At 47.8% G+C, this 13,062-nt stretch overlaps 1 protein-coding gene and 1 pseudogene across 5 annotated transcripts in view; both read left to right on the forward strand.

Annotated features, from left to right (window-relative positions):
- Nucleotides 1-2,615, forward strand: part of LOC101563986 — a 13,253-nt pseudogene extending 10,638 nt beyond the window's left edge.
- Nucleotides 2,167-13,062, forward strand: part of Dzip1 (DAZ interacting zinc finger protein 1) — a 63,237-nt gene continuing 52,341 nt past the window's right edge. For 2 of the 5 annotated variants that reach the window (XM_023709658.1, XM_023709657.1), the window contains exons 1-7: nucleotides 2,167-2,611; nucleotides 3,025-3,123; nucleotides 3,476-3,688; nucleotides 4,924-5,157; nucleotides 5,282-5,830; nucleotides 9,012-9,096; nucleotides 11,719-11,843. In XM_023709658.1, the coding sequence (XP_023565426.1) occupies nucleotides 5,155-5,157; nucleotides 5,282-5,830; nucleotides 9,012-9,096; nucleotides 11,719-11,843 (762 nt within the window). In that variant the 5' untranslated portion in view covers nucleotides 2,167-2,611; nucleotides 3,025-3,123; nucleotides 3,476-3,688; nucleotides 4,924-5,154. The remainder of the gene's footprint in view (nucleotides 2,612-3,024; nucleotides 3,124-3,475; nucleotides 3,689-4,923; nucleotides 5,158-5,281; nucleotides 5,831-9,011; nucleotides 9,097-11,718; nucleotides 11,844-13,062) is intronic. The other 3 variants (XM_023709654.1, XM_023709656.1, XM_023709655.1) reach the window with 3 other exon arrangements.

Consider the following 13,062-nt stretch of genomic DNA (forward strand, 5'->3'; position numbering starts at 1 on the left):
CTGTAATCCTAGCTCTTGGGAGGCTGCAAACTGGTGGATCACTACGAGTCTGATCTAGTAGTGAGACTCTGAACACTTTGTAGACCCTTCCCTAAGACTACCAAAAAAAAAGAGAGAAAGAGAGGGAGAGACAGAGAAGAGTATGTATGTGTATATGTGTTGAACACTCAAAGAGTAGCCATAACATGGGATGCAGAAGGTTCTACCCAGCAGTTAAAACTTGACTTTCTCCAAAAGGACAACATACAAGTGTCTAGAGAAAAGATCATTGTATTTAAATTGGAAAAAGTCCCTAGAGCCAGGCAGTGCCAGGAGACCTTCCCATCAACACAGTTGTGCTCCACCATCCTTAGTATGTAGCTCCCATGTTCAGATTCTATGTTATAATGAATATGAAACACAGGCATCCAGTTTTGCTCTCTGTGGAAACTTCCCTAAACTATAGGAAAGTGACTTTTAAAGAAAGAGAAAGTCTATAATGATAGAGAACACAGGTGCAGAAGACAACAAAATTTTGTGTCTGTATTCAAACAAACCAAGTATTCTCTGGTTACTACTAGCAGACATGCTAGCATGCTTACGACTCATACTCTGGTAGAGAGAGAGGTAACTTAATAATTTTTAAAAAATGTTTAATGTGATAATTGGCATGCAAGACTTGCACAAAGGATCCAGAACATGTGATGGCTGCTGAGCTGTGCCTAATTCAACAGCTCACCCTACTTATGTGAACACTATGCCTGTGGGGGACAATGCCAACAGCGGGGAATCTCAAAAACTTGTACTATAACTTAAATGTTATATTATCAAATAATGTGATTTAGTCATTTGCCATACACAAATCCACATACTCTAACAGAGTCAGCTTTTGTAAAGCAATGCAATAGCCCAACTTCATAGCACCTGAAATTTCTACCTAGAAATCTTCACCCACAGTACATTGAGGTCTTTTATGGATCTCGAATGTTTTCCCAACTTCAAAGCTTTTTTAAAAAAATTTTGCTAAGTTTAACATTCAACCTTGGCTGTCCAGACCTTATGATTTCAGCAAAAGGAATTGAACATAAGGGATCCAATATAAATATGCATTAACTTGCTACTGCGTTTGAAAACTCGTGCTGACTTATGGCATAGGATTGACTCAATTAGGACTGGATGTGGTGGTACCCTCCTGTAATGCCAGAACTTGGGGGGCTGAGGCAGGAACATCACCATGAGTTCATAGACCAGCCTGTACTACCTAGCAAGAACCTACCTAAAAAAAAAAAAAGACAAAACAGAAAAGATTTATTCAGTTGGGAAGCACAGTGAAAAGTATGTTTTGCAATGACATATTGTCCAGTACATATTCTGTAGCTACTCCTCTAGAAGTTAAATTTCAGTTTTTGCTACAGTCGTCATTTAGACTTTGTAAAAAAAAAAAAAAAAAAAAAACTCAAAATTTTCAATCTGGCTCAACACCATGGTTGCTAAAATACAGTATGGATACTTTCTGAATTACTTATTTTAAAATACAAAACACAAAACAAAACAAAACAAAACACCCCAAAAAAACCACCATTAATTTGATCCCACTGTCAGACCATACGTTCCCAGTTGTAGGTTAAAGAAACAGCTACAATATTCATTACCCAGGACGTCTCCCCCCAGTTCCCACCCCCTAATAATCCACCAACAGATCCACAGTTCTCATCCTAAAGTGGTCTTATCTAAACCAATGTGGAAACCAACTTGGACACCAGCGTGGGTTAAAGTCGTAGAGTACGGACAAAAAACTCTCCAGTCTCGTTCTCCGGTCGCTGAAATGCCTCTTCGAGGTCTGTTTCATCTGTAGACTTCCGCGGTTAAAACGCATCTCTTCTTGGGAGAGAATTGTCCTAAGGCTCCTGTGGGGATTCAGCTAGCCGAAGGCCAGGCTAACCGTAGTGACAGTCCATCTGATTGCTTTTCCGAAAGCTTCCCGGGGGCAGCACCCCTCGCCAGCAACAGTGCGCGCCGCGCACCACGTGTCCGCACCCGCCGCCGGATTGGCGGAGCGCATTTCGGCGCTGCGGCTGGACCCGCGCGGCCCCACCCCACCTCCAGAGCGGCCGAGCGGCGGGCAGAGGCGGCCAGAAGGAGATCGCGGCGGGGAGGGGGCGGGAGGGGGGTGGGGGATCCCGAGGCTCTCGTGGCCCACAATCTGGGAAGGCCCGGAGCGGCGCCAGCCGACCCGCCTAGTCACAACTTGCCCCGACCAGACACGCTGCATCTTGCATCCTGGAAGAAAGAACCCGCCCGCCTTTCCGGCTCGGCTGCTCCTCTGCCTCAGCGAGCCCCGCGGGCTCCAGCTGCGCCCCTGGGGTCTGGATCTCGTGTGCAGCTCCGTCCGCCTGCCGCGCCCGGCACCCGCCCAGGAGCGCGCAGCTGGGGTGAGCCGAGGCCAGGGATGCGCCGGGCGCCCGCGGAGCATCTCGGTGCTCGCCGCGCCGGGCCTCCTCCCGCCTCTGCCGGCCGCGATCCGCGCCGCTGCGGACCCCGCTCGGCTCCCCGTGGGTCTTCCAAGGAAGGCGCCGAAGCCCCACCGGAGCCCGCATCGCTCCGCCTTTGTCTTCGCGGGCTCTGCAGGCCGGTAGTGCAGGGTGCCCCGGCGGGGACTTGAGGCGCAGGGATAGGGGCCCTGCGTGGGATGGGGGGCGGAGGGAACAGGAAAGCGTGCCCCCTTCTTTCCTGTTCCGGCCATTTTGGGACCGAGATCCAACCTACAAGGCGAGGGTGCGGATCAGCGGACGCCCAGGCTGGAGCGGTGGCCGCGAGCGGGGATGGGTGCCTCGGGCCTGCGCCCCTCCTTGCCGGGATCGCGGTGGGGACGCGCGGGCTGCCTCCACTAGCAGCTCTGAGGCCCTTGGCCCAGAGCAAGTGTTCTCTACCAGAGGAAGGGAAAACTGAGGGGTACAGGCCCGGGAACTGAGCGGCGAACCTATGCGGCTGTTCCTCACTCCTGTTGGGCACACTGAACGCCGCTCCGTGTGGGTCTCGCGCTAGGTGCTGCGGATACGTTGGTGAGCGAGAGAGACCACGGCCCTTGTTCCCGCGGATCCTGCAGCCCCAGTGGATGGAGCCCCGATCCTGCAGACCAGTCAGGTCGGTATTGTGACGCCCTTAACAGATGGGGAAGTTGAGGCCTGGGACTGCCAGATTGGTCCCAGGTCAGGCAGCAAGTAAAAGGAAAAATCAAACTTAGAGTCTATCTTTGTCTTTAGGAATTTTGTGCAGGCAGCACTTGAGTCGTTAATAGATTTCTTCCTTCCTTTTCTTATAAAGGCTCATTCATTATTGTGTGGATTTATGGTTTATCATTTCCTGGGTGCTTTTCCTATGGGTTTATTTCTGGTTCCTAATGTCTGGGTATTGCTACATATGTTGATATTACAACTTGCTTGCAGTTACTCTGAATTGTATTTTCCTTTCTTCTGTTCACGTATCTGGCTGTTAGGAAAGAAAAAAAAATTCCCGATGGTTGGTCCCAGCAGGGACTCCCGGGTGGACTGAGGAATGCCTGGCCCTTCCTCAGCACGCTGATCTCTTTGGTGAACACTGGTATCCCCCAGAACCCCAAGATGAGAGGCCTGCAAGCAGCAAGTCGGTGCTAGAAATATTTTAGTTTCTCCAGAGACAGTAGAATGCAGCCGACACACAAGTTTGTAAGGTAAATAGGGTAGCTTCGTAAATAAAGCTTGGTGGGTGGGCAGCTGGAGGCTGAGGGTCCCGTTTTTATCTTCTGTATTTTGACAGTACCTTTTGGAAGGACAAGGGAGCTCTTCCATATTGTGGCGGGTGGGTCTGGTTTGCAGCTTTATGAAACAGAGCCAGTACTTACTCTCCTGGTTTGTAGTTTTGTGGTCACCTGGGGTGTGGATCTTTGATGTCACACTCAGTTCTGAGATACCCAGAGACAGGCAATTAGTTAACCTATTTGTGCTGTAATTTTTTACCTCAAAAAGAAAAAAAGAAGAATGTTATATTTAGGCTGCCACATACAGAGGAAGAAGAATTTCATTAATAAAAGTATCTTGGGGCCAGCCAGATAGCTCAGCGACTAAAGCGCCTGCTCAGGCAGAGGGCAGTGGCCGCGGTTTGATGCCTGCCGTGCCGTGCCAGCCCCACCTCCGGGGCACGCTGAGATGGCGATTGAGACTGGGCATCACGCCTATAATCCCAGCACTTGGAAGGCCGAAAACAGAAGGATCACTGAGAGTCTGATCTGTGTAGTGAGACCTTGTTCTAAATACATAAAAGTATCTTGGCTAGACATGGTGGCACACATCTGTTATCCCAGCACTCAGGAGGCTGAGACAGGAGGATGGCCTTGAGTTTGATGCCAGCCTGGGCTACACAGTTGAAGGCCAGTCTGAACTACATAGCTGGACTGTACCTCAATGCCCACCCCCAAGAAAGAAATTTAGAAAGTTTGCCATCAAGTGTAACTACAAGTTTAAAACACACACGCAAACACTCTGGTGTAATATGCAAAGGACACCCTTAATGTGAAGCATACAATTCCATAAATTTTACAAATATGTAATCCCCAGCAATTCCCACCACCATGGAAATGAGGAACATTTCTATTACCACAGGTTTTTTTCCCCATACTTTTGCTGTCAATTAATTTTACATAGTTTTGTTGCTACATGTTGTCTAAATTGCTTGTAAAAGATAAAAATAAATGTATATTTCCAATCTCAAAACCTAAGTGGAGCACTGGATCGACAGAGGTTGGTAGCTGGGGCCAAAGTCCTGGGGACAACTCCCTAGCTTAAGGACAGGCACTGTTCACCCCCAAAGGCCAAGGGGGGTGGTGCTTCTAGGAAGCAGGAGGTTCCCTTCCGGAGGGACAACGGGCATGTCACCGGGGCTCATCCACGAGTCTTCTCTGGTCCACAGGGCCCTGGGCGCCCGCTGACAGCGCGCAGGCGCGCGCTCGCCGGTTGCTCCAGCTGCAGGCCCGGCGCTGCCATAGTAACGTCCTGGACGCCCAGACCTCTAGCGGCCGCCGCCGCCGAGGAGGCACCGCCTGCTGCAGCTCGCGAGGGCGTGGCGGCGGCGGCCCGGGTCTGGTGAAGGAGCCCGCCTGCTCCTCCCGCGCACGCACAGGCGGCGGATTGGCTCGCAAGCATGGTAAGGGGCGGGAGGCCGGGAGTGCGCGTCCGGGAATGCCCTGCGGGGTTGGCTGTGCTCTCTAGGACTCCCCTAACCCGCCTGCTGCCTTCAATCCAGCTCCTGCCGCCCTCTTCCTCTGCAGCCCTTCCAAAAGCGCGTCTACTACCCGCTCGCCAGCTGCCCCGAGGGGCCGGATGCCCCCGCGGCCGGCGCGGCCTCTATAACTAGTCACCCTCCGAGCGCGGCGTGGGGACCCCTGCCCTTCTTCCAGTTCCGGCCGCGGCTCGAGAGCGTGGACTGGCGACGGCTGAGCGCGATCGACGTGGACAAGGTGGCGGGAGCCGTGGACGTGCTGACGCTGCAAGAGAACATCATGAACATCACCTTCTGCAAACTGGAGGATGAGAAGTGCCCACACTGCCACTCAGGGGTGGACCCCGTGCTGCTGAAGCTCATCCGCCTGGCGCAGCTCACCATCGAGTACCTGATGCACTCGCAGGAGTTCCTCACCTCGCAGCTGCAAGGCCTGGAGGAGCGGCTGCGCCTGAGCCTGGGCGACTGCGAGCAGAGCAAGGAGCTGCTCACCAAGCAGGCGGGGGAGATCAAACTGCTCAAAGAGGAGTGTAAGCGCAGGAAGAAGATGATCTCCACCCAGCAGCTGATGATCGAGGCCAAAGCCAGCTATTACCAGGTGAGAAGCCGCGCTGACCGAAGCCCAAACTACCCGGTTCCCACTTAAGACAGCTTTCCTACAGCACCGCTGTTTCTAGTCAGAGATTGTGCCCAGCATGAGGAGAAACAGCGTGCTTAAGCAAAACAGTGCTTTTAACCAGCAGCACATCGTTCATTAACTTTGCAGCCGGCCTAGGAATTAATAATTAAATACCCAGTGTTGTCTGCAGTGCTTTATTGAATTCATCTAGATGCTGATTGGAGAACCTGTTTCCTCTTCCATCAATGTCATGAAAAAAATCAATCCTGTACAAATTGCTGTTGGGGTCAGCTCGGGAACAGCTGGGAATATGATTCATTTTATGGGTTTCTTTTCTTTTAAAAATTTTTAAGTATTTTCAAAAGTACTTTTGATACTCCGTTAACCTTGAATTACCAATTATTAACATCTGCCTTATTTGATGTATTTCCTGTAGCTTTTTTTGTCCATCTGAACCATTTATTTCTTCTAGCTCTTTTATTACATCAAATCCATTTAAAAATGAATTAGTAGACTCCTAATTTTTTTGTGTGTATTTCCTAACATTCACTTGCATAGCAACAAGATTTAAAAGGATTGAACATTTCTGATCTTGACCTCCATCCCCTGTGGGTTAGATTAGAAATTGTTAACGGGGACTGAAGGACAGTGATTGGGATATTGTTTTGTTTTAGCTAAAACCTGAGAGAGAAGAGAACAAGTACTCTGTGTCAGATTTTGAGTTTGAAAACTTGATGTAAAGGATATCATACTTATAAACCTGTATTGGTCAGCTAGGTGCGCCATCACAAAATACCAAGAGGAGGTGGCTTGTACAACAAAACTTTATTTCTACAAAATTCTAGAAGCTGGAAGTCTAAGTTAAGTACAGAGGGTCAGCAGTACTGGTTTTTGGTGAGGCCTTGCTTCCTGGCTTGTAGATAGCGACCTTCTTACTTTACCCTTTTCTGTTTAAGGAGGCAGGGAAAACCTGCCCTGTCTTCCTCTGATTATAAGAACAGCAGTTCTGTCATACCAGGCACCCTGCCCTGTGATTGTCTTTAGCATTCATCACTGCCTTAAAGGCCTCTCCTCCAAATAGAATCAGTTGTGTTGGAGGCTAAAACTTCTTTCTCAGCTTTCCAGGTTGTAACATTTACATTATTTCACTCAACTGTAATTTTGGACTACTTTAATTTTTTTTAGTGTATGTGCTGCTCGAGGGAGCATGCTTTTTTTTTTTTTTTTTTTTTCTTTTTGGTACTGGGAATTCTTGCCAGGCACACTCATGCCACTGAGCTATGTCCCCTGCCCAGCATTGGATCACGAATTAATCACAAACTCTAGAAGTCGCCCTGTGACTGCATGAGGCTTTGGGTGGGACACCTAGACACAAACCATAACACTTGCTAAGTTACTGGTTGCACAGGCTGGACTTGAACTTGCAGCCCCCCTGACTTATCCTCCCAGAAAGCTGGAAAGGCTGCACTGTTGTTACAGCACCTTCTGGCCGCCTGTGGTGAGCAGGGACGGGGAGAAGGGAGGCATGGTATCCTGTCTTGTCGTTTCTTCAGTGCGGCACATGGCCCTGGAGCCTGTATGGCCTGTATTTGCGTCAGAGTAAGTACAGGCAGTCTGCTGTTCTGTGGGGAAACCTACCGTGAGCACAGAAGACTGAAAGGTTCTCAGTGGTGCTGAGAAATATGCCAGATAGTAGTGTTTTTGGAAACCTAAAGCTGAAGTCTAGAAGCAGTATTGCTGAATAAGGAGATCAGTGAATAAAAACATGCTACAGTGGCACAGCAAGCTGGATGTGGTGGTACACGCTTGTAATCCCAACACTCTGGAGGCTGAGGCAGAAGGATCCACGTAAGTTTGAGGCTAGCGTTGACTACATAAGCGAGTTCAAGGCCACTCTGCATTACATAGTGAGACCCAGGCTCAAAAAAAAACAAGAAAAAGCAGCAAAATGAAAAAGGCACAATAGAGATAAAAATAGACAGAAATGCTGCAGGACAAGTGTTTGAGCTGTTTAGCAAAAGACAGCAAGCAAAAAACAAAAAACAAAAAACAAAAAACAGAGAGACAGAGGGGAACCTATAGACTAACAGTGAAGAGACAAACCGAGTAGTTGTGGGATGTGATCCTTATAAAAGCTTATTTCAAAACAAACTGAATTTTTTTTCTAAAACTATGTGAGGTTTGAGGGGACAAGCTAACTAAGGGTTGGACATTTGTTGATATTAAGGTTTTCATTTTCATTTAAAAGTGGAATCGTGCTCTTATGATTGCCGTTATTATATTAGGATTGAGTGGAAGTCCGTTTCTTTTGCATGTATGTTCTTAAATATTCGCAAGAGGAATATAGAATATCCAGAATCTACTCTAGAGTAAGGACATAGATGAAACAAGTTGAACTTCTGCCTAACTGCAAATCAATGTACGAGTTAAAAAAAAGAAAGAATATTGGATGAATTCCTTTTTTATCCTCAGAAAATTCATTTCAGTAAGCCAGATATTTCTGAACATTGTTCAATCTTGTGTTTATGCTGTGAATGAGACAGATTAAGGCCCAGGAACTTGGGGGGGGACTGACACTGAGCAACTGAAGTAAATAAATGTCAAGATTTTAATTTTAATAAATGAAACAGTGGGCTGTAACCAGCTGGAAAACCTGGGAAGACCTTGCTGCAGATCTAATGCTCTCCCCAGTGCAGAGAATGGATCCTGGATGTTGTCTTGAATATCAAGAGGGTTCTGGCCTTGAGAAGGGCTGGGAAAGATCAGGCAGGGAGCAGCGAATGCTGGGCCCTGAGGTTGTAAGGCCTTGGGACGGAAAGAAGGCATCAGGCCAAAGTGTCCTGACCATGTGCGTGGCGATGGAGTAGAAGCCGCTGTTCTAATGGGAGCAGCAGCTGGGGTTCCAGAAAGCACCAGAAGGATACTTTGACTGTGAACAGATAATGTCCCTAAAAGCTGCTTTGGGTTCATTTTGGGACGAACAACCTAAACAACCTGTGTTTATGTTTTCAGTGATGCTTGTATTCTCCCTTACCAGGTTGGTATCTTTGGAGGAGAAAACCCCCAAGAGGCACATACTTCTGGTACCTGAATTTGAACTGCAATTAGGCAAGAAGACACATGTTACAAACACTTGGATTTGTTGCTTTCTTCTTTCCAGTGCCATTTTTGTGACAAGGCCTTTATGAACCGTGCTTTTCTACAAAGCCACGTTCAACGCCGCCACCCTGAAGATGCTCACATTGGTAAGAAATGAGCTGTTTTCTCTGTTCTCTTTTTTCTCCTTTTCAGTGACACATGGCCCAGTGCATTTTCAGTCCCTTTCAGAAGAAAGCCTCATAGTCTTTTACTCATTCAGGAAGTAAATATTGAACCCCTACTATGTGCATGCAGTGCCCTATGTGCTGAAGATACAGCCAGAAATTGAATAGAGAAGTCCTGGTCTTTGGAGTTGGACATCCTAATGGCGGGGCAGAGGAGGCAGTTTAGCAAATGAAGGAGAAATCCTTTTCATATAGTGGCAAACATGGTGAAGATGGTGAAACAGAAGACTGGGATGGAGAAAGGCCTTCAGTGTAAGTCATAACTAGGGAGAGGCCAGAATGAGGAGGAGGTTCTAGCCTGGCAAGAACTGGGAAAAAGGAGGAGGTGCAGGGAACCCTGATTATAAAAGGCCAGAAATGTCCAAGGAACAAGGAGGCTGGCAGAGGACAGTGAGAAGAGTAGCAAAGTGTGATGAAGCATAGAGGGGTAGAGGCTGGATCACATAAGCCTTTGAAGGCTTCAGCCAGAATGTGTATTTCTGGGGAAGCATAATGAGAAACCACTGGAGGATTCCAAGTGGGGAGGGGTCATGATACAACTTGCACCTTCAAGTGGTCCCTCTAGCTGTGGGTGGAGAACAGACCACAGGGCTCACAAGCAGGAGTACTCAGAAGCACAGGTGAGGGATGATGGGAGCCTGGATGGTTGCAGGGCAGAGCAGGAAAGAAAGATGGAATGGCTGTGTGTTAGACACAGAGCTACAGAGACGCGAGCCAGTGAGAGGTGGAAACGAAACCATTGTGAACAGTGGTGATGCTTACTGGGAGTGAGCAATGGCTTGGAAGAGGAAGGCTGGGGGAGAGGCTATGTTGGCCATAGGTAGGCTTATAGCCCACAGAGAATAACCATGAAATAGGCATCCTGGAGGTCTGCAGTTCCACGTGGAGAGAGGCCAGGATGCAGATGGGAATCTGGGCGTCGCTGGAGGAGAGCGAGGCTGATGGCTGGAGAACACAAGACCTGGCGCAGTATCCAGGCTCTGTGTGCACTAGGACCCCACAAGAGCAGGTGGAGGTTGAGAAACAGCGTCCATGGGCAGGAGGGAGATCCGAGGATGGTGTGTTAGGGAAGCATAGTATTTCGAGGAGTCAGTGGTGGAGTGTGCTGAATGTTCCTGAAGCACAGAGTAAGGTGCAGGTGGAGAACGGACTGTTGTCTAGGTGTTATTGGTGACCTTGACATAGCAGCTTCAGTGGACTCATGGGGACAAAAGCTCTGTCAGAATAACCTGAGCAGAGAATTCTAAGGGAGTGGTCCTAGCAGATACGGACATTGATTTCACTAATGTTTGCTAGACAGATGCTGAAATGGGAGGTATCATCTGAACCAATATGTGGGCCTAGGAGAAAATGTGTTTTGTTGAACACAAGAGATGTTGTGTTTGGGTACTGATGGGAACTAACTAGAATATGGAGGTAGAGGTGAAAATGCAAGAGAGGAGGAGATTCCATGGCTTACAAAGAAGCAGGGTTCTTGCTACTGCTGAAGTGTTGCCACCAGCGAAGAGTCGAAGCTCTCTTTCTCCATGAGTAGATCAGAGCATTCCACTGCACTGACCCACAGAAGTTCACTACGACCTTCAATGTTTTCAGCATCTAGATTTATCTACTTAGCTTATTACTCTTGCATTTTGGGCCAATCTGTTTTCATTCCTGCCCATTTCAAGTAAATTGATTTAATTAGCAAATAGCCAAGGTTTGTGGGAAGAGAATACAATTCCATCCATAAACCTTGGATGATTTTGACAGAGTACAGCAAGATGTCAGAAAAGTGGGAAAGAGGAAAGAGTTGGGTTAACCTACCATTCTTCAGTGTGAAACTGACCTTCTTTCTCTTCTGTTTCAGTATCTTATTCTCTCTCATACTCGTTTCAGAGGGTACTTCCCACTCTGAAATGAGTATTATTTCTTCAGGTCATCTTTGAGATTCTGACTTTCTACTTTGGTTTCCATACCTTTCATGTCTACACTCACAGACACATGTATATCCATTCAGTCATGTGTGCATCTTCATGTAAGTACATGTACATAAATATTCTTCCCTTCACTTGTTGTTTCCTTTTACAACTTTTCAGTTTCTTGCTTTTGCCCTAGCTGACAGGGTGTGGCCCGAGAGTGTAGGAATGCCAGCCTTCTGCTTGAATTGGCATTGCCCTGTCTCCTGGAGAGTTTGGTGGGTGCTGGAAGAATGCTGGCCACCATGATTTCAATATGGTGGCACCTGGAGTAGAAGCCTTTGTTTCCTTCCTCTGACGGACACAGGCATCTCTTAAGCATCACTCAGAGTGCCACTCAGGAGTGCTAATAAGTCAAATCCAGTCTTAGCACCATGGCTGAAGAAAGCTGCTGAAAGTTAATGCTTTGCCCAGTCTTACGAAGCACTCTAAACACTAAAGAACAAAACTAGGCTCATGGCATGAAACCAATAAGAACATCCCAATATTTGCAGTTGCCTTTTGTGTTATCAATGGGACCGTGCCCCTTAGGTTTTCCATTAGGTTTCATAGAGATGCTGTTGTAACAAGATTTCTGTTGCACACACAGAGTATAAAGCAAAGGCACAGACCGACAAGCTCCAGAAAGAGGTCGACATGCTGAAGGATCAGCTGCAGCTGACCAGGTCTCAGTTGGAGGCTGCCCAGCACGCCCACGCGGTCAGGTTCTCCAAGGTGCGGTGAGCCCACGCTATTATAACTATGCTCAGCTCCCTGTGATTCAGTTGTACCATGAACTCTCACAAACAGAGGACCTTTAGGAGTATAGAACTCAATAAAATGTAGTTGTGCTTCGTGTTGTCAGTTTACTGTATCTGACTGCAAAGCACATCACTGGAAGGAGAGTTCTCTTTATCTTTTTAGGCTTTTTAAAAAAAATTCAGGCAAAATTCATTCATTGTTAACGTACAGCTGACTCTTCTCTTTGGTGTAAAACAACCCACATTGGTTCTCTTGCATTACATTTCTGTGAGTCAGAAGTCTCAAGCGCTAACATCAAGTTGTCAGCAGGGCCAGGGTTCATACTGGAGGCCTTGAGAAGACACTTTCCTGCTTATTTGGGCTGTTGGCAGAATGCAGGTCCACGCGCTGTGGCGCTGAGGCCCCCTTTTCCTCCTGGCTGGGCACTCTAGGCTGCTCCTGATTTCCTCTTGGTGGCTGCCTGTGCTTTGTGTCTCGTTGGGCCTCTACCTCTGTGTGCAAAGCCACCACAGTGGGTAGAGTCCATCTGGTGCAGCACATGACTGACATCTCTTTTGTTGTCCTTTTCATCTGTGTGAGCTGTGTGTCAGCCCTGGTGTGTGCTTGGAATGTCACATTCAGTCATTCAGGGAGCGGAGGGCCTAGGAGGAGAGTGGCCTGTGACATGTTGGTGATAGGTGCAGTGGGTCAGAATGGGCGCACTGTGGATCCCAAGCACGCATCACAGGCCAGCAGAAGAGTGACCTCCATGCCCTTCTTGGGGCAAGGGAGACAGTGGAGTAGCACCTGTCTGCTTGGTGCTAAAGCAGTGCAGTATGTGCAGCTCTTTCCTGTTTCCCCCATGGGGATAGGAAGTACAGCCTGACTTTTCTAGAAGTAGCAGGTTATTTCCCAGAGTGAGTGATGGAGCCTTCTGTCTTGTACCTGGGCTGTCTCTGTTCTTATTATTACTTTGGGGAAAGGTTCTCTCTTTTTAAAAAATTACGGTAAATTCTTATAACGTAAAATTACCTATGTAACCATTTTTAAATGTGTAGTTCAAGGGCATTGAGTATATTCATGCTTCTCTGCAACCACACAGGAGAACTTATTTTGTAAAACTAAAACTCTGTGCCGGGCTGGTGAGATGGCTCAGTGGTCTAAAGCACCTACTTAGAACAAGCTTAACAAAGCACAGGGACTGCGGTTCAAT

This window comes from Octodon degus, unplaced genomic scaffold, assembly GCF_000260255.1.
Source record: "Octodon degus isolate 3935 unplaced genomic scaffold, OctDeg1.0 scaffold00013, whole genome shotgun sequence".
NCBI lineage: Eukaryota > Metazoa > Chordata > Mammalia > Rodentia > Octodontidae > Octodon > Octodon degus.